This window comes from Sminthopsis crassicaudata, chromosome 3 (assembly GCF_048593235.1).
Source record: "Sminthopsis crassicaudata isolate SCR6 chromosome 3, ASM4859323v1, whole genome shotgun sequence".
In the NCBI taxonomy this organism is placed as follows: domain Eukaryota; kingdom Metazoa; phylum Chordata; class Mammalia; order Dasyuromorphia; family Dasyuridae; genus Sminthopsis; species Sminthopsis crassicaudata.
In genome coordinates, this window is record NC_133619.1 from 335,621,901 (window position 1) to 335,646,177 (window position 24,277).

The 24,277-nt window shown below is 38.7% G+C and overlaps 1 protein-coding gene across 2 annotated transcripts in view; it reads right to left on the reverse strand.

The window, feature by feature from the left end:
* MUC4 (mucin 4, cell surface associated) overlaps positions 1-24,277 on the reverse strand; it is a 70,660-nt gene that overhangs the window by 15,800 nt on the left and 30,583 nt on the right. The window contains exons 5-16 of one of the 2 annotated variants that reach the window (XR_012488096.1): positions 18,979-19,131; positions 18,265-18,395; positions 17,456-17,544; positions 16,033-16,212; positions 14,970-15,089; positions 12,242-12,361; positions 11,874-12,079; positions 11,260-11,350; positions 10,423-10,590; positions 8,518-8,619; positions 7,187-7,417; positions 147-325 (exon numbers count right to left, since the gene is read on the reverse strand). Coding sequence is in view for 1 of the 2 variants with exons in the window: in XM_074301508.1 (XP_074157609.1) it covers positions 188-325; positions 7,187-7,417; positions 8,518-8,619; positions 10,423-10,590; positions 11,260-11,350; positions 11,874-12,079; positions 12,242-12,361; positions 14,970-15,089; positions 16,033-16,212; positions 17,456-17,544; positions 18,265-18,395; positions 18,979-19,131 (1,729 nt within the window). In the remaining variant the exon portion in view is untranslated. The remainder of the gene's footprint in view (positions 1-146; positions 326-7,186; positions 7,418-8,517; positions 8,620-10,422; positions 10,591-11,259; positions 11,351-11,873; positions 12,080-12,241; positions 12,362-14,969; positions 15,090-16,032; positions 16,213-17,455; positions 17,545-18,264; positions 18,396-18,978; positions 19,132-24,277) is intronic. The other variant, XM_074301508.1, reaches the window with a different exon arrangement.

The following is a 24,277-nucleotide window of genomic DNA, read 5'->3' on the forward strand; positions in this document are numbered from 1 at the left end:
TGGATGAATCTACCTGAATTACAGCAGGATGCCCATGAAGAAATAGCTCCTGGAGGGCAAGTATTGCAAACTCAAAAACCATAAAATGATCACAAACTTTACACAGGCTAGAAGGAGGCAGATCCATTCAATGATCTGGCTCTGACCTTCCTTTCCAAGAAGAGTGGGCCCAGTCAGCTTTCATTACCCATGAAGGTGATTTCAGAAGAATTTCTGCTGAGTTTAAAGATGGCTCCTTTGTCGTTGCTATGATAAGTCACTCTCTGGGTCTTCTTCATATAGGCAAAGATAAAGTTGTCACCATAAATGAAGGGCGGGAACTTGTCTGAAACACAAAGAAAGAGTATTTAGCTCTCAAAACTTTGTTCTGCCATTCTGTCTCTCCCTTCTTTCCGATGTAGCGGGCTTGTCTCAGACAATCCTTGGCAAGCAAAGTGTATGACATGCCCTTAGAAGAAGAAATGTCTTCCTCCTTTTTGCCTTCCTTTCCTCTTCTTTCTCTTTAAATAAAGTTTAATATAAGTTTCACCTACAGAATGGTAGCGATCTACTGGTTACTGTCCAAAGTGGATTAGCGGGCACCGTCTCTGACCTCCCCAAGAACTTACACCCTACAAGGGACCACATTACCATGGATGATCAAGAAGAATGGCACACAGGCAGGTGAGAAGTCTAGATGGCAGTACGGAAAGAGCGCTGAACTTGGAGTCAGAAAGAACTGAGTTAAAATTCAGCTTCAGATATTTACTACTTGTGTGACCCTGGACAAGTCAATATTAATAACTAAAATTTATGTGGTGCTTACTATGTAGCAGGCACTCTGGTAAGTGATTTCTTCTTCTTCCTGAGCTCAAATCCAGCTTCAGACCCTTCCTAGCTGTGTGACCCTAGGCAGGTCACTTAATCCTGCTTGCCTCACTTTTCTCATTTGTAAAATGACCTGAAGAAGGAAATGGCAAATCACTTCAGCATCTTTGCTAAGAAAACACTAAACAGGGGTCACAAAGAGTAGGCTAAGACTGGAAAATGATTCAACAGCAATATGAGATATAATAGTCTCTTTTCTAGTACATAGTAGATGATTAATAAATACTTGTTATCCTCTCTACAATAGAGACATGGCAAGAAGTCATCCCTTGGCTTAAGCAGAATCATAAAATATCAGAGCTGGAAAGGACATTATGGACTAGCGACAGAAAAGGAAACTGAGTGTTAGTAGTCCAAAATTAGTAGCAAAGCCAAGATTTGGACCTGAGTCTTTTGACTCTAAATACTTTTTTTTATGCTGCTCAGATCTACAAATCTATCTTGTAACCTGGTAGTCTTTCTCTAGTTTTTCCCTGAGGTACAGAAGGTAATAATGGGGAGAAGAGAGCAATAAATCTGGTCTGGGAGCAGGACAAGAGGCAGATCACTGATGCTGTCCAGTGTGTTTTTCATAATCTGGTTCCCATTTGCTTTTCTAACTTTACAATCTTATTTTCCTTTATATACTTTCTCACTGGGCAAACTGCCTGTTCCCTAGAGTAAATTCCATCTATAGAATCTCTGAACCTTTATGTGTATGTGTCACATACACATATGTATGTACATATAAACATGCACATGCACATATGCATATGTATATATACCTACACACACGTGTGTGTGTGTGTGTGTGTGTGTGTGTGTGTGTGGTGTGTCTCCTTTGGAATCTGCTTCTCCAGCCTATTTTACAGATGAGGAAACTGGGGCAAACAGGGTTAAGTGATTTGCTTTGAGTCACACAGTTAAGTATCTGAGGTAACATCTGAAGTAACATCATAAGGAAGATGAGTCTCCTTGATTCCAAGCCCAGTGCTCTATACAATGCACCTAGCTGTCCCTAAGTCAAATTAACAAGCATTTGTTAACCAATACTGTGGAACTGTCACATACTAAGTGCTGGGAGTACAAAAGTAAGCCAAAAGAAAGTATCTGTTCTTAGGGAGATTATTATTATTATTGTTGTTATTATTTTTGCTGAGGCAGTTGGGGTTAAATGACTTGCCCAGGGTCACACAGCTAGGAAGTGTTAAGTGTCTAAGATCACATTTGAACTTGGGTCCTCCTGAATTCAAGGCTGGTGCTCTATCCACTGCGCCACCTAGCTGCCCCTGGAGATTATTTTCTAATGAAGAAGGACAACACAAAAAAGAAGGCTGAAAGGGAATGATGGAGTGGAGAAGTCCAGAGAGTCCAAAGGAGAATGAAGGAGTGAGTAATAACTTCAGAGACTATGATTGGATGGGGTGGGGAAGAAGGAGATTCTACTTTCTATTGTTGGTTTGGCTGAGTGGAGAAATACACCTGTTCTCCCGGATTAAAATCTTCTTTAGAAAAATGAAAAGAGATTTAATTAAAAGAGAAAAATAGGGAAACATTATATGTCAGCCATATTAATCAGTATTGTTTTAGACTACTTAAATAACTAGACAGTACAAGGTTGGACTATTGATATGGTGTAGTAAATGGTGAGTTGGTAGACTTAGAAAAATAAGGAAAGATTCAGACTTATGAAGGAAGATGTTATCTACCTTCAGGGAAATGGAACAAAAAAGCAAAGTACAATCTTACATAGATGTATATGAATATATATGTGTACATATGAGTATGATTATAGCTAACTCTATAAATGCATGCATAAACATAAATTATGTGAATATTATATGTTTGTGTATAAATATACACATATATATGTTTATACACATACATATAGACATAAATATATCTTGTTTAGTTGTAGCCTTCTTGGGGGAGAGATAAGAAAGAAAAAAAAGAAAAAAGAAAAAAGTGCACAACAGAGAACAAAAAAGACTGAGAAGGAATCAAAGAAAAGCCAGCTCTGAACACAATGGGTAGTGTTTCTTACATGTGTTTTCTTGAAATGGAAATTTTTCCTTTATATTTTGAATCCTCTTTTATGTTCTGCTATGCACATGGCAATACTTCCACCCTCATTTTGAATTTAAATTTAAAATAAATAAATTTTTAAAAGAAAAAAAATGAAAAATGAAAAGTCTCTTCATTGAGAATATTTTCTGTCACCCTCTTTTGTAAACTCTTTTCTGATAGATATTGTTTCATTGAGGGCAGAGACTGTCTTTTTAAAAATTTATATTCTCAGGCAGCTAGGTGGTACAGTGGATACAGTAACATCCTTGAAATCAGGAGGGCCAGAGTTCAAATCTGATCTCAGACACTTAAAACTTCTTAGCTGTGTGACCCTGGCAAGTCACTTAACCCCAATTGCCTTAGCAAAAAAAAAAAAAAAAAAAAAAAAAAAAAAAGTATTCTCAGTGCTTAGCACAGCAGTTACCACATAGTAGGCTTTTAATAAATATTTGCACTTATTAGGCATTTAATAATGTGTGTTTAATGCAATTCGCACTTGCATCTCTAATGCTTAGCACAATGCCTGGCAGATAGTATACTAGATGCTTAAGAAATGCTGATTGTTAAGAGAAATAAAAGAAGCAGGGATACAAGGCTGAGACAAGGGAATGAGTTTGCCTTGCAGCAGTTATATATCCATCTAGGATCTACTGCAGCCTTTCTGCTGAAGCCATTGAAAGACTGATAGATTTGAACTTGTCAGGTTTCCCTCTTTATTGGGACTAAAGAAAAGCCATATAATATATAATTTGATGAAACTAAAGGAAAGCCATTTTTCTTATAAGTTATGTGGTCATCCACCTCACCTTTTCATGACCCCCTTTGGTTTTTTGTTTTTTTTTCTTGAATCCTGGAATGGTTTTCCCAGTTCCTTCTCCAGCTCAATTTGTAAATAAGGAAACTGAGGCAAACAAAGGTAGGTGATTTGCCCAGAATCACACAACTAATATATGTCTCAAGGTGTATTTGCACTCAAGCTGCAAGTCTTTCTGACTGCAGGACTGATGAGGTCCTGGATGTCTGGATGTGGTTGGCAGAGAAAAAATGAAGCATTGATGGAATTGTTTCCTGGGGCAGGCAGGGAAAAGGTTCTGCTAGAGATCAATTTAGCTCCATGGTCCCATCCTCTGTAGAGTCATCCAGTCACAAATCCAGTGGAGGACTTTCCTTGCTATACGCCCTTCCACACTATTTCATATTTACCATTCCTGGTGTATTGTTTCATTTTGTCTCTAACGCCTTCTCCTAAATATACTTACTTTTTGCCAAAGAGAATGGCCATTGTGAATTCTTCACACCACCAAACCCCGACATTTGGTGCTTCTCCTAAAACATATCATTTACTACATCAGCCACATCAGGCCTAGCACTCTGTCCCTTGTACCACGGAGTTGTTCTTTCTTACCAGTAGCAAGAATTAACTCTTTTATGCTCTTTGGAGAAAGGATTGAGAGTCCTGCTTTAACTGTGTGTGTGATGGGCCTGGAAGGATTTCTCCTAAAGGATCTGATTGAATCATGCGTGTGTCACTTGCATATACACAATTAAATCTGGAGTTGGATTGATTTCAGGATGTTGTAAGGCTCAAATAAGATAACAAATGTAAGAACTACAGAAATAACAGTTGTTTTAATTAATAATAATTATTATTAACCCCACAGTAACCAGACCTCCATCTGGTGGTGATTTTATTCATTTCATTCTTCTACTAAACTGCTGAACTCAAGCAGTGTTTAGAACACTACAGGGGTATGATGGCAAATGTTTAACAAACAGCTCTGAAGGAAGGGAGGTTTCATAGATTTTTAAAATTTAATCTCCATTATAAATTTATACAGGAATATTTAAATGATTTCTTTAATAAAAATGAATGAAGTGGTCAGATTTATTATTATCATCAGATGTTTTGAATAGTTTTTTTAGCCTCCTATTTTGTTCCAATCAGTATTAATCAGTTTAATTAATCATGATATGATTCTATAGGCATAGTGATTGTTTCTGTTATAATTATCTTTTGATATACATTTAGTCAGTTTAACCCACAATTTTATATCTTATATTTAGAGATAATTAGATAAGGTTAGACAGATTCTTTCTTATATTAAGCCCCACACTTTAAATTATTCAAATTTACATGCTTGTTATGAAGTTTACTTGCTTCATCACAGGAAGTTAACTAGAGGACCTCCATGCTTTTTTCTTGCTAAGTAGATGACCGAGCCCACTGGAGTAAAGATGATCTAATAACATGGAAAGCCCCCCAGACATTTTTGATTGCCCTTTCACCCTTATTTTCTCATTGCCTGTGGGCACTTAGCCAATGGGTGATCCGACATATTAGAATTCCGTACTAGTCTCCGTTGTCCAAAATGGGACTAGTGAATGACCATCAGTTCTGCCAAGTTTTGGACATTCTTTACTAGTCATTGGTTGTAAGTATGAACTGAAGACTCTCCTGGAAGGTCAAGATATAGATCTATCAACCAATAGGACTATATTTTCCCTTACCTCATCTGTACCATCAAGCATTATAAAACTAGGTAAGGGGACGTCTTGGATGGCGAGAAGTTCTGAAGTCTTATTCATTAAGGGGCGGTGGGTAGGTGCATTTATTAATGGTTATTGGTTTGGAGATCTGCCTCTGTAGAGCGGGCATTTTTGGATCCGTGCAGGACAAAGGTCAGTCGGATGTTCTAGCACATGGTTATAATCAGTCCGGGGGAATTATTAGCTGGGGCTTCCAGCTAGCACACCGGATCTGGAGGGAGGGGGACCTGAGTTCTAATTAGCCCCAGACTCTCCCTAGTTATGACCCCAGTCACAGCTCCCTCAACTGTAAAATGGGGATAACAATAACACCTGCCTCCTAGGATTGTCGCGAGGATCCAGGGGGACAATGCATGTAGCGCAGTGCCGGCACGCAGTAGGTGCTATACAAACCTTCCCCTTTCTCTCCCAATAATGCTGGATTGATGATCATCAGGGAGCAGGACATGGATGAGCTGCTACCAGTAACGGGGCTGTTCTAGACTCTCCTCTGAGACCACCTCAACTCCTCCTTTTATGACTCCAGACCTGAGTGTGTTGGCAGGTGAGAGTGAAAAGCCAGGTATCGTGAATGACGTAGAGATCCTGATTATTGGGGTATCTGAATGTGCATACGGACAGCCGCGAGGTGGCGCCATATCGCACTGAGTGCTGGTCCAGGAGTGGGAGACCCGATCGTCTCCCCGACTTCAAATCCAACCTCAGACCTTCTCTGGCTGTGTGACCCTGGGCAAGGCACTTCCCCCTGCCTGCCTCAGTTTCCTCATCTGTAAAAAGGGCTGGAGAGGGAAATGGCCACCCGCTCCAGTATCTTAGTGGTGCACTGGCCGGGGAGTGAGTTCCAATCTAGACTCAGACACTGCCTGCGGGACCCTGGACAAGTCGCGTAATCTATTGCCTCAAAAACCCAAACATAGGGCAACTGTATGGGGCAGCCCTGGAGTCAGGAGGACCCGAGTACTTATCAGCTGTGCTAAACTCAATTGCCTTGCAAAAAAGAAAGAAAGAAAAAAGGAAAGAAAAACTCCAAGTAGTCATGAAAAATTAATTGGACACGACTGGACGACAACTGTTATGGATAACCTATTAACAATAATAGTTAGCATTTATATAATGCCTACTAAGTGCTAAGTTTTCTAAAAATATCACCTCATTTGATTCTCACAACAGTCCTGTAGAAGAGGTGCTATTATTATTCCCATTTTCCAGCTGCGGAAACTGAGGCAAACAGAGGTTAAGTGAATTCCTGAACTCAGGACTCCTGAACACAGACTTAGAGTTGTATTGGCTGGGCCTCTCCCTGCCTCTAAACCTTCTCCTGCACTGAGAAACACTGTAAGTTGCCTGAAGTCTTAGGGACAGAGGACCCCAAGAGGTTTTCCAATGAAGCCGATGGCTACGTCCTTGATAACACTTTCTGAGTGTTTTCCTCTCATTCGTGTGCCTGTTTCAGAGGTCACAGAATCCTGACATTTAACCATCACTGACCCTAGCGTTTACATAGCAATCAAAAGTTTGCAAAGCCCTTGCAAAGTTATCTTCTCTTCTGAGTCTATGACACACGATTCCCCCTCAGGGTGACCCAGTTGATGTAAGAATTTGAACTTGGGTCCTTTTGCCTGTAAATTTAGCCCTGAATCACCACTCTCCCACACCACCTTTCATTTGGAGTTGGAGACACAAGAACACCACGCCACGCAGGAAATAACAGCCATGGGTCACTTACTGAGGGTGCCGTTCATGATTTGGAAGTTTCTCTGGATGGTTCCGGTGACATTCCCAATACTGAAGTTTTCTGTGGCCAGGGTATCGTAAAGACATGAGTTACTATTGTTGCACATCATTTCCCAGTTTTCATAGAAAGAATTGTTCCTCATCTGGGACAGGAAGATGGGAATGAAGTTGCTGACGGCGGCATCATATTTGTTGTCAAAGAAGCTCTTTCCGGTGACACTCCCTGAAATACATAAGACAGTGGTGAGCAGTTATTACCTGCATCTGCTGTTTCTTGTCACTGTTCGCACTTTTGGAGAACAATGTAACTTCTGGGGTTACAATTTCAAAGACAATTATTTCTGTACCAGAATTTGTTTAGCTACTCATTGACAAGCAGTCATCGTGGTTTCCAGGTCTTTGCTACAATGAAATGGGCATAAATGTTTTGCAAATATGGGTTTTTTTCCCCTGAGGGTATATCTAATAGTGGTATTTTATTGGGTCAAAAAGTGTGCACCATTTAAGGACTTTTTGAATACAGTTTGGAAATTGCTTTCCAAAATAGAATAATTTAGTGTTACCAAGATTGAATCCGTCTGCCTGTCCTCCTGTGTTCTCTCCAACATCTGCCATTTTTCACCAATCTAATGAAGGTGAGGTAGAAACTCAGATTCGTTTTAGTTTGCATCTCATCATTAGTGATCTGATTTCATATAGCTATTGTTTTCTTACATTTTTTGGCAGGATGAGGACTGAATGAGCATAACCTTTCATAATTTATCTATCCGGGAGAGGCTCTTATTCTCATATACCTGAGTCTATATCTAGGATATAATGTTTTGGAAAAAAAATTTCTGTAAAAATGTTCCCCCTGTCAATGATTTTTCCCAATCATCAGTTTTCTTGCTAATTTAATTATATTCAGTTTTATTCAACTGTTTTTTCAAGTTTGTGTAATCAAAAGTGTTCATTTTATCTCTTGATTTTTTCTATCCTTTGATCAAGTAGTTGTGAAAGATATCTTTTTGTTAGGATTACTCTTCTAGTAGGCAAATTTCTTTTTACTTCCCCCTCCCATTCTCTCATGTTTAGAAGTCTGGAAGTATAATAATAAAGAGATATTAATACTAGGACTTCCCTGAGAGCAAATGTGATAGAGCAAGACCACTAAGATTCTCAATTTTCTTTAGATGAACTTTAAGGACCACTCCCCTTCATGATATGGAGGGAAGAGATCTCTCTCCAATCAGATTGGGATTCCTATGTTTATCCATCTTTTTTATCCTGGCCCCAGCACCAAGGTCTAGGGCTTCCTTGAGAATTTAGAACTCCAGGACTCACAGGTCATTCCATAATGAAATAACTGCTCTTCAGAGCTGTTATAGGGAAGGTGGGAATTATTGGGCATCTTGAAGTCATCATACATATTGTTATTCCAGACCCCTGGGGAGAAAAGAAGATAGTTATTAGGTATATGGCAATCCTTTCTCAAAAAAAGAATTAAGCATATACATTTAGCATTAGCATATATGTGGTTATATGTATAGATATGAATATATTTGTCTGTATATATGTATATGTATACATGCATATATGTATATTTGTATACATGTTTACACACACACATACACATATATAAATTTATCTACACTTAATTGTAGCCTTTTTGGGAGGAGAGAAAGAAGAAAAAAGAATAAAGTAAAGCAGAGAACAAAAGAAAACCTACAAGGACAAAGAAGAGATGGACAACTCCAAACACAATGTGTAGTATTTATTATATAAACTTTCTTGAAATGGAAATTTATTGCTTCATATTTTGAATCTCTCTTATGTTCTATTGTGCATATGGTAATATTTTTCTCTTCCTATTTTGTATTTAAGTTTAAAATAAAAATTTTAAAAAATAAATTTAAAAAAGAAGAATTAATCAGTGTCTTCTCAAAGGTTGGAGGAGGGACTAGAAAGAAAGAGAATTTGGAACTCAAAATTTTCAAAGTTTTATAAAATGAAGAATTAAAGCAGGGCATATTCATTATGAAAGAAACATTTCTTAAAGGATGACCAGACTAAGACAACTTGTGAAATGAAATAGCTTTGCAAATTATTAAAACAAAAAAACCTCCCAGAAAGTTAGCATGGACAGGACCTTAGAGTTTGTCTAAATCAACCTCTCCTTTTCCTGATGGGAAAAAATGAAATGCAGCAAAGTTAAATGATTTGTTCCAAATCATAAAGTTATTTTGCAGAAAAATTGCTTTGAGACCTCAATTATCCTGAGTTCCATCCCTCTGCTTTTTTTTTATTTAATTTTTTTAGGCCTTCCTAATCCTTGGAGTTCAAAAGAATCTTACTCATCTATACTGTTTTCAAAACTTTTCACTTGTTACTGTTTGAAGAAGGTATCTCACAGGAAGATAGATTGGAACTGAAAGATTTGAACATGATCATCCTCATTTTATAGATGAGTAAGCTGAAGTCTGGGAAGGTGGGAGGCAATAAGTGGGAAGGTCAGAATTTAGACTTAGATCTATATCCAGTACCATGCAACCTCCCTTGGGAAGTGATAGAAAGACAGGCAGAGAGACAAAGACCACAAAAACAGAGAGATAAACAAAGACATACAGAGAGATGAGACCAAGACAGAAAAAGAGACACAGAGACAGATAGATAAATGAGAAAGAAATATAGAAAGATAATGAGAGTGAGAGAAAAAGAGAGAGAGGAGAGGGAGACAAAGATGGGGAGAAAGGGAGACAGGATGGAGGGATAGAACAGAGGAAAGGAGAAAAAAGAGAGAGGGAAAGAGGAAGAGACACAGAGAGAAGTAGAGAAGGCAGAAGAGAGAAAAAGAGAGAGGGACAAAGAAAGAGCCAGAGAAAGAGAGATGGAGAAGAGTGAAGGTGGGAAGAGTGAAATTAAGCACCTCAAACAAGGACCACAGGCTAGCAGAGCAATAGCTGGCAGGTATCATGGAGCTTTCCAGAAAAAAGCTCCACAATGGATGGAGAGTTGGGATTCACTCCATTGATAGCATCAGAAGCACTAGAATTCAAGATTTTCTTCTTGAACCTTATCTTAAAGCCCATAGGGAAACTGAATGCCATCAGTCAGCTCTGCTGTCCAAGCCATCAAATGAAAGCTACTATGATGGGAATCCCATTGAGCACAGTACCTCCTGCTTTCTTCTAGGTCTATGATTTCAGTTCTTTACCCAACATAAAGGACTATATATCCCCTGCCCTTTACCCAGAAGGCCCTGAGTGTGGTTCTGATATTCTTCCGGCAAAGCAGAAACAGCCTGCAGGATGCTGGAGAGTGCCTGCACAGAGACCACCACAGATCCATCGAAGGTGGCAGAGATCATAGAGCGATTCTGAATCAAGAAAACGCCAGAGGAATTGTGGATCTTCACATCTAGAATGTTGGGAGATAAGCAAAGAAGTTAGCTGGATCTAGAAACAATGAAACTCATGTGAAACGTAGGAAACCTGAGGACAGACCTGGAGGACATCTCAAGGGTCTACGACAAAGGAGAAATTATGGCAACCCTAGTTCTAATATACTTTACAGCAAGTGTCTACACTATCTTCTTCCTCCTCAGTGGGTTTGTGTATCTTCCCAAAGTACATATTAAATGGAGAGTGACATATGTAGCATTCCTTTGATAGCACAGTGATACAGGAAGAACAGATGACTTTTGGAGGTAGGTTCCTTCTTTCACTCCTTCCTTCCTTCCCTCCTTCTCTCCTTCCCTCTCTTCCTTATAATTTCTTCCTTCCTTCCTTCCTTCCTTTCTTCCCTAATTTCCCTCCTTCCTTCCTTCCTTCTCTCCTTCCTTCCTTCTCTCCTTCCTTCCTTCTCTCCTTCCTTCCTTCTCTCCTTCTTTCCTTCTCTCCTTCCTTCCTTCCTTCCTTCCTTCCTTCCTTCCTTCCTTCCTTCCTTCCTTCCTTCCTTCCTTCCTTCCTTCCTTCCTTCCTTCCTTCCTTCCTTCCTTCCTTCCTTCCTTCCTTCCTTCCTTCCTTCCTTCCTTCTTATCATTAGTCAGCTTGCTTTGTCCTGCCCCAGAGAAGGATGAAACTTTACCTTGTGAAAATTTTTCATTGTTAGCAAAAGTCACAATCCTGTTATTGAGCAGAACCTTGATGGTATCATTAGGCATAAGAAACCAATGAACCTGAAAGAAAATTCAAACTGTTAAAAGTCTTGATCAACCAAAGCCAAGTAGGCCACATGAAGATGATGAAACTTGAAATTCAGAGAAGGGCTAGGGTAGCTAGGTAGTATAATAGGTAAAAGTGGCTCTGGAATAAGGAAGACCATAATTTCAGTCCTGCCTCAGATACTTATTAGCTGGTTAAGTTATGTGACTTCTTTCAGCTTCTGTTTTCTCATCTGCAAATTAGGGATAATAATAGCAACTACTTCATAATGTTGCTGTGAGAGTCAAATGAAATCATACAAATATAAGTGCTTTGCAAATCTTAAATGCGATCTATATATCTATTATTATTTTATTTCCCAAGGTCACATATGGAGCCCAATCAAAAAATAGGGTGCAGCTGTATTAATGCTGAGCTTTCTCCCCCTTTTTCCTTTTTTCTTCATTTCTTATTCCTCTCTACTGACCTATTTTCCTTCAAGAGAGGTATCTGAGTGAGTTGTCTGTGGGGGACATGATAAAGTTCTGTCTCACTCACTGTGTTGTTTATGGTATTGAATTGGTAACGAGCAGCAAAGGCAGAGAATTTGGTTGCTTTGGCTGACTCCATCTTGACTGTCCGTCCCTGCAGCTCGAAGGAGGAGTTTCCATTCTTGGCTTGAACCAGTATGAAGTCTCCCCATCCATTGAAGGTATAAGTGGCACCGTCCAGGGTGGTGATATGGGGATCTCCAAACATCCAGGCTGAAAGAGTTGGGGAGAACACATCAGCATGGCAATGCAAAGACCTGGGCAGTAGGTAGAACTAGGGAATCTGTCTGTGGCTCCCTCCCTTGCCTGGGCTTCAAGTAGTCCTATTGCCTCAATAATATCCCTTAACCCTAATCCTTTTGGTCAGAGTCTTACCAGGTCGAGGGGGCCTGTACTCAATGCAGCTGACAGGAGGCCTCTTCTGCTGATACAGGTAACATAAGAATGGCTTGTCATTCCACCGGCAGCACCAGTTTTGAGCCTCCTCTTCTTGTCCTATTGAGAATAACAATTTGTATCTTTGAACATATTTGAAAAAATAAAACTTTATCAATTAAAGGAGAGAGAGGGGGAGAGACGGATGGAGGGGGGAGAGAAAGAGAGAGAGAGGAGGAGGAGGAGGAGGAGGAGGAGGAGGAGGAAGAGGAGGGAAGGAGGAAGAGAAGGAAAAGGAGTAGAAGAGGAGAAGGGGAGGAGAAGGGGAGGAGGAGGAGGGAGGAAGAAGAGGGAAGGAGAGGAGGAAGGAGGGAAATGGAAAGGGAGGAGGAAAGGGAAAGGGAAAGAAAGAGAGGAAGAGGGAGAGGGAGAGGGAGAGAGGAAGAGGGAGAGAGAGGGAGGGAAGGAGGGAGAGAGGGAGAGAGGGAGAAGACTAGGTGTGAGTTTAAGTAAATTCATGACTCCCTGAGAACCATTTTCTACTCATTAGCCTTAAGCAGGGGTAAAATAGGAAAATTTCTTATGATTTGAGGGATCATAAGATGTAGAGCTGAAAAAGACCTTAAAACATCAATATAGTCCAAGAAGAGATGATCTAGTGAACCAAGTATGGCCAAAAATGATGCTTAAAGTCACATAAAAAATAAGTTATTAAGAGTTTGAATCCAATTAATTTGAATCCGGGTGTCCTTTTCATTATATTAATTGACCCTACTCAATTGCATCAAAGAGTTTTCTATTGCCTTGAGGATAAAATATACATTTCTTTAGTTTTTTAAGCCTTATACACTTAGCCCCAGCTTACCTTTCCTAGGCATCTCAGGAGTTGGGAGATGGATGGAGAGTAACTTTATTTTATTTTTTGTTTGCTGAGGCAATTGAGATTAAATGACTTGCCCAAGGTCACACAGCTGGAGGGTAACTAAAGAAACAGGTTAGCTTGACTGAATTTCAGAATATAGAAGAGAGTGATACTCAGTGAGTCCACAAAGGTAGGCTGGGGCTAAGTGGTATGAGACATGCTTGACTCTTTGTGACCCCATTGGAAATTTGCCATTTCTCCAGCCCATTTTACAGATGAGGAAACTGAGGCAAATAGTATTAAGTGACTTGCTCAGGGTCACACACAGCAAGGAAATGTCTGAGGTTGGATTTGAATTCAGGGAGATGAGACTCCAGGCCCAATGCTTTACCCATTGTGCCATTTAGCTGCCCTTTCAAATAATAGAGTACTATACAATTATAGCTTCTAAAGTCCTCTTTTGCCTCATTCTTGTGGCGTGGAGATGACTGAGGATCTTTAGAAACTATATTAGAGGGAATACAAGGTCGTTCCAAACATGCTGAAAATGTTTAGAGTATTAGCCTGTTCATGGACCTTTAGTGAGGATCCATTTAGCTGTATTCAGTGAGGTTCATCAGCAAATTGGTTGCAAAGTGATGCATTTTTCAGCCAACTACTGGAAATCTACTAAATTGTAGAAGAACTGTTAACAGTGTTAGTGGAAGACATTACCTGGGGAGAATTGTCACTGAGATAGCCACTAAAGAAAGCCAGGTGAGAAATACATACATGGAACCTAACAATAGTTATAGGATTATCATATATTATTAATTATAGAGCTATAAAGGGATATTTGAGGCCATGAAGGCCAAACCCCTCATTTTACAGATGAGGAAATTGAGGGCCAAGAAAATATAATTTTTCCAAAATTATACAGATAATTAGTGACAAAGGCAAGATTTGAACCCAGGACTTCTAAATCCAGAGCCAGAGCTTGTTCCTCTGTACCCAGTTTAAAATTAAAAATTTAAATTTTTCAAAAATTGAAATTAAAAAAATTCAAAAATATATCAACTGTTAGAAGTTTAAAACAAATCTAGAGGTGTTCATTTTCAGGAATTGGGGTGTAGTAGCAACAGTGATAGATAGTTTCAATTCTGCTTCAGATACTTAAGTCACTTAGATGAGTCACTTAGGATCCTTGATAGAGAGTTAGAGAGGAATTCTGAGGCCAGCTAGTCCAATCCACTAATTGTAAAGATGAGCAAATGAAGAGCCATGAAGACAGGAAAGTCTTCCAAGGTTATGTGCAATAAACATCAGAGGCAGAATTTGAATCCAAGTCCTCTGATTCTAGAGCCAGTGCTCTTTCCATTGCTCCACTTGCTGCCTCTTCTCCTTCTAAGTCTTAGTTTGCTCAGCTTCTAACCACATGACCTTGTTACGTTAACTCAGATTCTTCTCCTGCAAAATAGAATTTTAAAAATAGTATCTACCTTATAGTGTGACAATGAAGCTCAACTTAGATGTTTGGAAAGAGCTCCCTCTCTCCCTCCTTTCTTTTCTCCCTATCCTTCCATCTTTTCCCCTTCCCTCCCCTCCCTCTCTTCCTCCATTCCTCTCTTCCTTTCTCTTTTTCTCTCCCCTTCATTCCTTCGTTCCTTCATTCCTTTCTCCCTTCTCCTCCCTATGTCTTTCCTTCCTTCCTCCTTTTTTTTTTTCCCAGCTCTGAACTGCTAGCAGGGAAGGATGAAAAGGCAAGGGATAGAAAATTTTATCTTTGAAGTATAGGAAGGGAACCTACTGGGGAAGAATAGTGGTTTATAAGGGAGACATGGAGGTGGGGTTGGGGAAGATTAGTCAAATCATGGACAGCACACTCACCAAGATCCCAAGGGTTCTGGAAACTCCAGCCATCACGAAGCTCTCCCCAGAAACCATACACACAGCAGATGTTCCCTCGCCAGGAAGAAAAGCTGCAGAGCTGCTTTCTGTCGCTCCAACCTACAACAAGCCCCAGTACTGCTCAAATCCCAGAACTGGGTGATTTTGGTGAGGGTGAGGATTGGGCAGCAGAGAATTATGTTTCTCAAACTATTCCTGTATCCTACTTCCCTAGGGAATTGGAAATGGAGGAGGATTTGGGAGGCTTGGAAAACAAGAGAGTATGGAAGCAAATTAAAATATCTTTTTACTTCAACTGAAAATATCAAGAAACAACTATTCCTCAAATCTAAAGTCCTTTTCCAGATTTTTTCCTTTAGGAAAGTGTATAAAAGATAAAGAACAAAAAGCTAAAATCTGAGAAACATGGATTAAGGATGGTAACCAAAATTAGGACAAGAAATCCCATATTTCTGGTTAAGATCATTATTTTCTCCATTTCCTAAAGAGTTAATAGTTACAACCCAGTAAAAATAGTGCCTTCTCCCCCCCCCACCCCAGCAGGTTTAGGGTATTGATCACTGTAGAACCCCTTAGAGTAGTGGTTAAAGAAAGAATTAGGAAGTCTTTGGAAGAAGATTAAGTGATTATTGTTCTCTTATGGAAAAGAAAGTTCATCACAAACTGTATTTTATTATATTGTGAGAATTTTTCTTATTCAAAATTCCTATATATGTTACTTCAAGTTGTTAAGCACATAGGAGCAGGTCAGGGAGATTATGTCAGTTTGGGTATTTCTCTCTAAACTAGAAATGCTCAGATTTAGAATTTCTGCCAGACTTGTGCCTAAAACCCAAAGGACAGTATTAATACATTTCTTTGATAATACTTTAGCTTGAATTCTTTGGGAAGACCTGGGGACCCAGGGCAGGGCAAAGAAGCTGTTATAAGAAGGACTGAGAAAGGAAGAAAGGGAGAATGATTTTTGGAAAGGGAGAAGAGGTAGTGTGGAGACTGGACTGCAGGATAAAGGCTTCAGTAGGGGATGGGGAGAGGATATCACCTGTTCTAATTGGCTGAAATCGACGATCCCAGATACCCTGCTGCCAGGAGCAAGGACAAAACAGTTTCCAGTTCCATCTAGTCACTGAATTCTGATTCAACCACTGCAAACACTTCAGGCGATAGTTTGGTCGTATTTCCCCCTCTTTATATAACTTGTAGATCTGAAAACCCATGTAGCCTGGAGTAGAAGGAAAGGAAGAAGATCAAAGAGAGGTTTAGACCAGGTCTTAGCTATTGTTGGGTTTCTTTTGGGGTTTTAGGGACTATTGGTAGTTAAAAAAAAAAAAAAAAAAGACATGTCCTATTCCTATATTAGTCTTTTGTCCTGTTTTCCTTCACTACATAGTCTGGGACTTTCTCATAAGAATCATAGGGTCCTAGATCTAGAGGTGGAAGAAATCTCAAAGGTCATTTAGTCTAATCTTTTTATTTTAGATAAGAGAAAACTCTAGTTCACAAAGATAACCGGTGACTCTACACATTCTTTCTGGGATTCCCTCCAAGAATCTCAGAGATAAGCATGAAGAAGATTATGTCTAGGAGGTTTTATTTATACCAACATAGTCATCTAGATAGGGAAAAAAGAATAGAAACTATGGAAAAAAGAGCTCAGAAAATCAAGGCAGAAGTGAAGGCTGAGGGTCACTAGGGAAAGAAATATATTGTAAATTTCTGCATTAGGAGTTTGATATTCTTTAGGTCTGAGAACTTTTCACCAATCATTTCCCATCTGGCATAACTAGGGGTTTAGTCTAAAAGCCAAGATCTTAGAAAAATTTGTAGTCTAGAAGCTAAAGATTTTTATCTCCAAATATAGGACAATACAGAATCAAAACACAGGGGAAATAATTGACTGTCATTGCCTCTTCTCCTCCTCTTCCTATAACTACGTGCTCTCAGAAATTCTAGTTTATAATGTTTTAGGCTTGTAGGTGTTCTAGGCTCCTTGAAAGGATGCTTTTTTAGAAGTGGCCAAGATAACCTGCAGTCCAAGTCCTGATTGATTTGAAGGTTGCAGTCAGGATGGACAAAGGATATGGGAAAGTAGTGAACCTGGAAAACATATGACCTGTTGCAGAGTTCTAACTGGGCTGGGATGATCAGAAGTTCGTCCTATGACTTCAAAATTCAGAGAGTACAACATATAATCCCCTTCAACAGCACAGAAACAATTGAGCTCAGTAGCAAAAAATTGTTAGTTAAAAATAAAGTACCAGATAGAACTAATTTTTTTAAAGCAATACTTCTTTGTGAGCCACATAGTAACCAATTTCTTCTCCTGCTCAACTGAATTATAAAATTGATTTAAGCTCTGCAATTTCTTACTGTTTGGTTTGGGGGCCAAAATTGCTAGCTACATATATCCACTGGGTCTACTAATTTTTTGAAGGTATGTGAATAAAATGAAGGTATTCTGTTACCTGTTTCAGAACCTTTGACCTGATCTGGACGATATTTCTCCTCTGGGGGCCTTGATGTCAGTGGATCATTGAAGAAAAATTCATCTCCACTGGGAACAAAGGAAAGAACCTAAGATTGCATGCTTGCTAATGTCGGGGGTTGTTAATGTAAAAAAGATGGACAGAGCCCTGTTTTAGACATAGTGATGAATCTGATCCCTAACCCTAGGATCTAAGTAGGGAATGTACAAATTTAGTCATTTAATGATCAAGGAAATAAAAATAGAAAAAAAATAGCAGAAATAAAAATAGCAGACATTGTTATGTCTCTCCCAGAAAGAGATTGAGAAGTGATTCATCCAACTCAGAGTAGGGATGGAGGAATTTAGCACTGTAGCATTTTAGATATAAATTACCTCATGGAGACTTCTTATCTCTCCCAACAGAAAACAAAACAAAACAAAACAAAACAAAAAAAAAACATAAAGGAAGAAAAATAAAGAGCATTTGCCTTCTTGCCCATTTACTCTGTATATGTCTTATATATGTTGTACCTCCCAGTAGACTAAGCTTCTTGGAGGGAGGTTTTTATTTTTGCCTCTGTGTCTCATTGCTTAGCAAGTAGATGCCTACTAAATATTTTCTGAATTGAATTTGAATCAGTATGAATAAGTGATATCTGTATTATGTGGGGAAGTAAATCATGAATATCTACATATCTGAAATTATATGTAGATATATGTAGATGTAGAATTTTCTGTTCTTTCTTAGAATCAAGTATGACAAAATGAAGGCGAAATTTGTAATAATAGCCATTCAACCCATGCTACCTGGAGAAGCCTATGAGTGCATCAGCTGCTGGGGGTGGGGGCACAGCCCATTTCATCCCACCATTTTGATAAAGGATCAGTGCAAAAGATTGGCTCCCATCAGTCGTGAGGATGGCCTGGAAGGTGTTGTCCTAGAGATTTGGGGCAAACATATGTATGCTCAGTGAATAGTCAACTTTCTCGTGTTAAATACCACCCACCCTTCCCTCTGCCCCCTAACACACTCAGTGGCCAAGCAATAATAAAAAATGTATGTGCATATATATGTAAATATATATACATACATATTAAAGTTTTAAATAAGAAAAGATAATTTACAGGGCATGAGTAAAGGAGAACCTGATCAGCCTCTTCAGATATATTGTACATAAAATTTGGCTTAAAAAAAGGATAAAAAAATTGCTCCAGTGGGGATGAGGAATTTCTTAAAGTATCTTATATGCACATCTTGGTATTCACAGCTCTTTATTTAGTGTCTTAGACATGACTGGTTTGCAATAAATATTGGAATGAATGAATGAATGACTTCAGGCTAGACCCAGCAAAGAATTTTCCATCTGTAAGGGCAATGACTCCCCAGAATAGGTTACTAAGAGTATATTAAGTAGCTTTCTTACTTGAAAAGAACTTTGGGAGACCTCTCTAGACTAAAGGTTCTTGAATGAATCTTTACAGATGGTTAAATAATAGGGAGCTTTCTGTGTATTTGTTTACCCCAGATATTCTTTGGGCTGGATATGGAGGAGCTTTAACCCATGTGATCTTCAGGGTCCATATGGCCTTATAGTTGATATTTGTGCACTTTAGAATCCAATTCTCCACTTTTTCCAGGAAGCCATCACTGCTCCCATATAATGTGTTGTATTCCTAGGAAGGAGAAAGGAAAATATAAAGATCTACCCTAATTCCCTTTCCATCCCTCCTTCTTCTAGGTTTCTCCTTTAACCCCTACTCCCTTACTTCCCTCCCCCATGCCCAAATGATTTCACATCAATTTTTTTCATCTTGTCATTAAATATTTCTTAATATTTTCCAAGCCTTTATCCCTTCCCTTGATTCCATCCTGAAATTTATGCTATTGCAAGTAGGGGCCAGATGCTCTATGAGCAAAACAGAAGTGAATTAGCTCAGGAAAAAAACGTGAGATGTGCAGTTAGAAAAGCCATTTCAAATGTTCATAGGGACTATTTGTGTCCAACTTGTGGCAGAGCATTCTGAGGTCATATTGATCTGATCAGCCACAGTCATACATGTACACGCTGTAAATCGATTCTAACAGTGATGTCATTTTGATCCCCTTGGAGAATGCAGGATAATCCTCTAAGATTATCAGAGGATACTTTCACAGAATGCATCTTAATGGACCTCACCTCTTCATTGTGAGCACAAGCTTAGAATTAATATTATTATTATTTTTTACGAGCCAAGAATTATCATCTTCATTTTACAACATAAGAAACTAAGGTTTTAAAAGACTAAGTGTTATCTCCCAGGATTTTCTAATCTATACAATGGAGTGGGGAAGAAGGGGTTTTCAAAAAAGGACCAAAGGTGATGTCCTGACTTGCAAGTGAATTAGATTTAAGTGAGGCAGGCTATGCAAAGTCAAAGGCAGATAAAAACAGGTGGACAGGCCTTGGACTCAAGGAGACCTCTAAAAGTAACGATTTAGCTGGATGTCTTTCATCTTCTCAGTCTCTCTAATTATATCCTACCTATTTTTCAGTATTTGTATCCCTAGTACCTATTGCAGTGCCTGGCACAAAGTTAGTGTTTAGTAAGTACTTATTGATTGATCTTTCAGAACTTAGTTTATATGCTGATTTCTCCAGGAAGCCAGAAACAATTTCTTCTGCCTTTGGCTCTCAATAGCATTTTTGTTCCATTCATATAGTAAGTATTTAGCACATTCTACCTTATAAAATATCTAAGTCATCTCTGTATCATCTCTTATTTCCCCTTTGTTGAAGTAAAGCTTTATAAAATTAACAAATAATTTAAATTTAAATTAAATAACTAGTTACTTCAATTTAATAAGCATTATTGTGTCAATATTTTATTTAAATTGAATGTTTAAGAAGGCAACTTAATGGGCACTGTAGTCCATTAAAGCAACTATGAAAAGAGATACCAAATTATAGTGAAGAGATTGACTATGATATCTTTTTTTTTGGAAGAAAAGGGGAAGCAGGAGGTATGAAAGATGGGAACTTTTGAACATGCTCACAGATGGGAAATGCTAAGGGGTGCTTATGTTTTGAGAGAAAATATACTTGTGAATGGAAATAATTATAAAATGATAACAGGTATAAATGTGAACAAAGCCAATGTAAATTCTATGAATCAAACAATCCTTTTTTCTTTTTTTTTTAATTTAAAATCATTTTTATTTATAGTTTTGAGTTCCAAATTCTAGCCCTTTCTCCATCCCACTTCATGCTAGTAAGTCATTAGATGTAGGTTATACACATGCAATTATGTGAAATATTCCCTATCAGTCATTTTGTACAAGACTTAAATAAAAGAAAAAAATGAAAGTCAAAAATATCATGCTTCTAACTGTATTCAACCAGTATCAGTTATTTCTCTGGAGGCAGATAGTATGCTTCATCATTAATCCTTTGGAATGATCTTGGATCATTGTACTGCTGAGAATGGGTTGGTCATTCACAATATCAAACAATGCTACTGTTACTGTGTACAAGGTTCTCCTAGTTCTGTTCATTTCACCACGCATCAGTTCATGTAACTCCAGGTTTTTTCTGAAGTCATTCTGCTTGCCATTTCTTATAGCATAGTAATATTTCATTACAATCTATATCTTGTTTAGTCATTTCCCAATTGATAGGCATCCTTTTGATTTCTAATTCTTAGCCATCACAAAAAGAGCTGTAATAAATAATTTTATACAATTTTAAAAATGTCTTTGGAATACAGACTTTGCAGTAGTATTGCTGGATCAAAAGGTATGCAGTTTTGTAGCCCTTTTAATATAGTGCTTTCCAAAATGGTTGAATCAATCTATAACTACTCCAACAGTATATCAGTGTCCTACTTTTCCCACATCCCTTCATAATCCAACATTTTTTTTTATCACATTAGCCAATTAGATAGGTGTGAAGTGGTTTTAATTTGCATTTATCTAATTAATAGTGATTTAGAGCATTTTTCTTGCCTATGGTCACACAGCTAGGAAGTGCCTGAGTCAAGATTTGAACTCAGGTTCTCCTGACTTCAGAGCTGGTGCTCTATCTACTTCACCACCCTAGCTGCCCCTTAGACAATTTTTTTCATGTCCTTTGACTATTTATCAACTAGGAAATGGCTTGTGTTTTATAAATTTGACCCTTTATTCTATATATTTGAGAAAAGATCAAACAATTTTTACAGGCCTAAGATTTGAGAGGGGAGAGGAAAGCCTATTGGCAAATAGACTAGCACTATAAACCATAGTGAAGATACTGGAGTTTCTTTGTAAGAGTTTCTTTACCCCACAGTTCCTTATAACAGTAAAAAACCAAAGTCCAGGTCCTATCCCCACCCTATTAGCAAAATTGTAATGCCATGCTTTCATCTGACTCTGGAGCAGATTTAGGCAAAACTCATTTAAAATAATGGGGTTCTTTCTAAGAGTCACAGCTAGAAAGAGTTAGAAAGGGCTAAACATGGTACATCATATTCACCCCAGGGGAACTAGAAAATATATGCTTAAAGGATAACCTAATATCAAATCTTATAAACCTCTCAAACCCCAATTCAAATTTCAGTGACAATTCTGAAATCTCTAAGATTTAAAATGCTGCTCATGTGATAATCAACCCTGGCCCCAAAACAGGAAAGATTAATCAGCACTAAAATATGTGTTCTTGATTCAAATTGTTCCATAAATTCCAGCACTATCTTAATTAAAAAAGCTTAACCAAAGCAAAGGAATAGACTAAAAGTTTCCTGAGGATTGACAGGTATATTGTTTTGTACCTATAACTTTAGAACCTGCCTCAAGACAATCCTGAATACTAAGTGGAATTTCATGATGTGGATATAGGACACTTAAATGTCTGAAGATAGGGGGCAGCTAGGTGACGCAGGAGTTCCCGAGTTCAAATTTGGTCTCAGACACTTAACACTTCCTAGCTGTGTGACCCTGGGCAAGTCACTTAACCCAGGCCTCAGGGGGGGGGGGGAATGTCTGAAGATGGCATGAAGATGTTACAGGCTTGAAACATCAAGTGCACTAGAAAAGAAGCCACTTTGAAAATAAGACATCCAAACCTGACATCTGGGGGAGGGGGTGGAGGGAAGGAGGGGAAAAGTTGGAACAAAAGATTTGCAACTGTCAATGCTGAAAATTTACCCCTGCATATATCTTGTAAATGAAAAGCTATTTAAAAAAAATAAAGAAGACTTCCAAAGAAAGTTCTGAGGAGGACCTACCTCTGAAAAAAGGCAGATAGATTAAGTATGTTACTTATGATGGAAAAACTACTGGGGGAAAATACTATTTTTCTCCTTAAGTTTTCAACAATGCACATTTTTCTTAAAACAAATAAACAACTTTGGATGATGCTAATTTCCCAAGGACATGTTGTAGAGCAACTGTGTTAAAAAGTATAAACCAAAGGAAAAGATGCAAGCTAATGAGTGCTTATGTTAAATAATCTTTACTTTCAAATGACCATCCTTAGGCTAAACACAACATGATATTCTTAAGCACCTGGATTCCATCAGCTAGTTCTTGTCCATCAAGCATAACTCAAAAGATCCTAAATAGATTCATCAATAACATTACATTGACCCCCATCTAGATGGAGCTATTTTAAGAATGTCCATTGACTTCCCAAGGTTTCCTTAACGTTCACAATAATTATGCTCTAGAACTCATTCCCTTTTGAACTTTTCTTAATGAATTTTCTTCTGCACTAACCCCCCTCTAGAAAAGTAGTGTAGGACTCTCCCCATAGAATTGACTATTTTAAACTCCTTTTTTCTCTCCTTGAATTTAGCCCCTTTCTTATGCACTAAGGCCATTTAGGCAAGTGGTAGGGCATTCTCCAGCTTACCAACAAAAGGCCCAGAAAATGCTGTGCTCAGTAAATGAGTTAGTAAGAAACGAGACAAGAATATTAAATATTTGGATGCACTTTCAATATGTATACAGCTAGATTCTTTAGTCTTAGACAAAGTTGAAGTACTTTGAAGTAATTTGAAGCAGTGTAGCTAAAACTTCACATTGTACAGTAAGGCAACTGAAGCTCCAAACTATGAAATATGGGGGGGTCTTTCCTTGCTCCCTCTCTTCCTTATTTCTCTTTCTTTCTCTTTCCTTCCTTCCTTCCTTCTTCCTTTCCTTTCTCTTACTTTTCCCTAACTAAATATGAGTCTCGATTCACGGAGTCTGGGCTGAACGTGATACACCATATTCAAAAGGAAGTTTACAACTGCATCCTTGTTCATCATGTACTGTTTCTGGATCATGGCTATTTTCTGCTGGGTTTCCTTCTCTAACTCCACGCTGGTGGTGCCATGGATACCAAGAGCCGAAGATTCCTTGACTTTAAAGTCCTTCTCCCTCTGCTGTCGGTACTGTTCCACCTCACTGTCTGCTTCTACTTTGGCTTGCTTCAGTCTATCGAGCCTTCGCCTGCGGGCTTCGGCAATCTTTTCGGAAGCACGTTTTTCTGCCTGCAGAAGCTGCTGGATGCCCTGTGACTGGCTGGCCATGGTGAGCCCCAACCGGAACCCAGAGTGCTGGGAGTCAACCCCACCCCCACCCCCAATAATTCTTCTTTCCGCGGGTCCTCGGACTGGTCCCAAGCCCGGGCTGCGGACCAGGACTACGCCCTCAAGCATTAATAAGCACCTATTATGTGCTAAGACTGGGTCCGCAAAGACAAAGTCTCAGCTCCCAGGGGAGCTATTTAGAGAGACTGCGGGATTACAGATTAAAAGCAATACAAAATATATACAGCGTATCAGGCGAGGGAAATTTCAGGAGAGATGTTAAGAGCTGCCA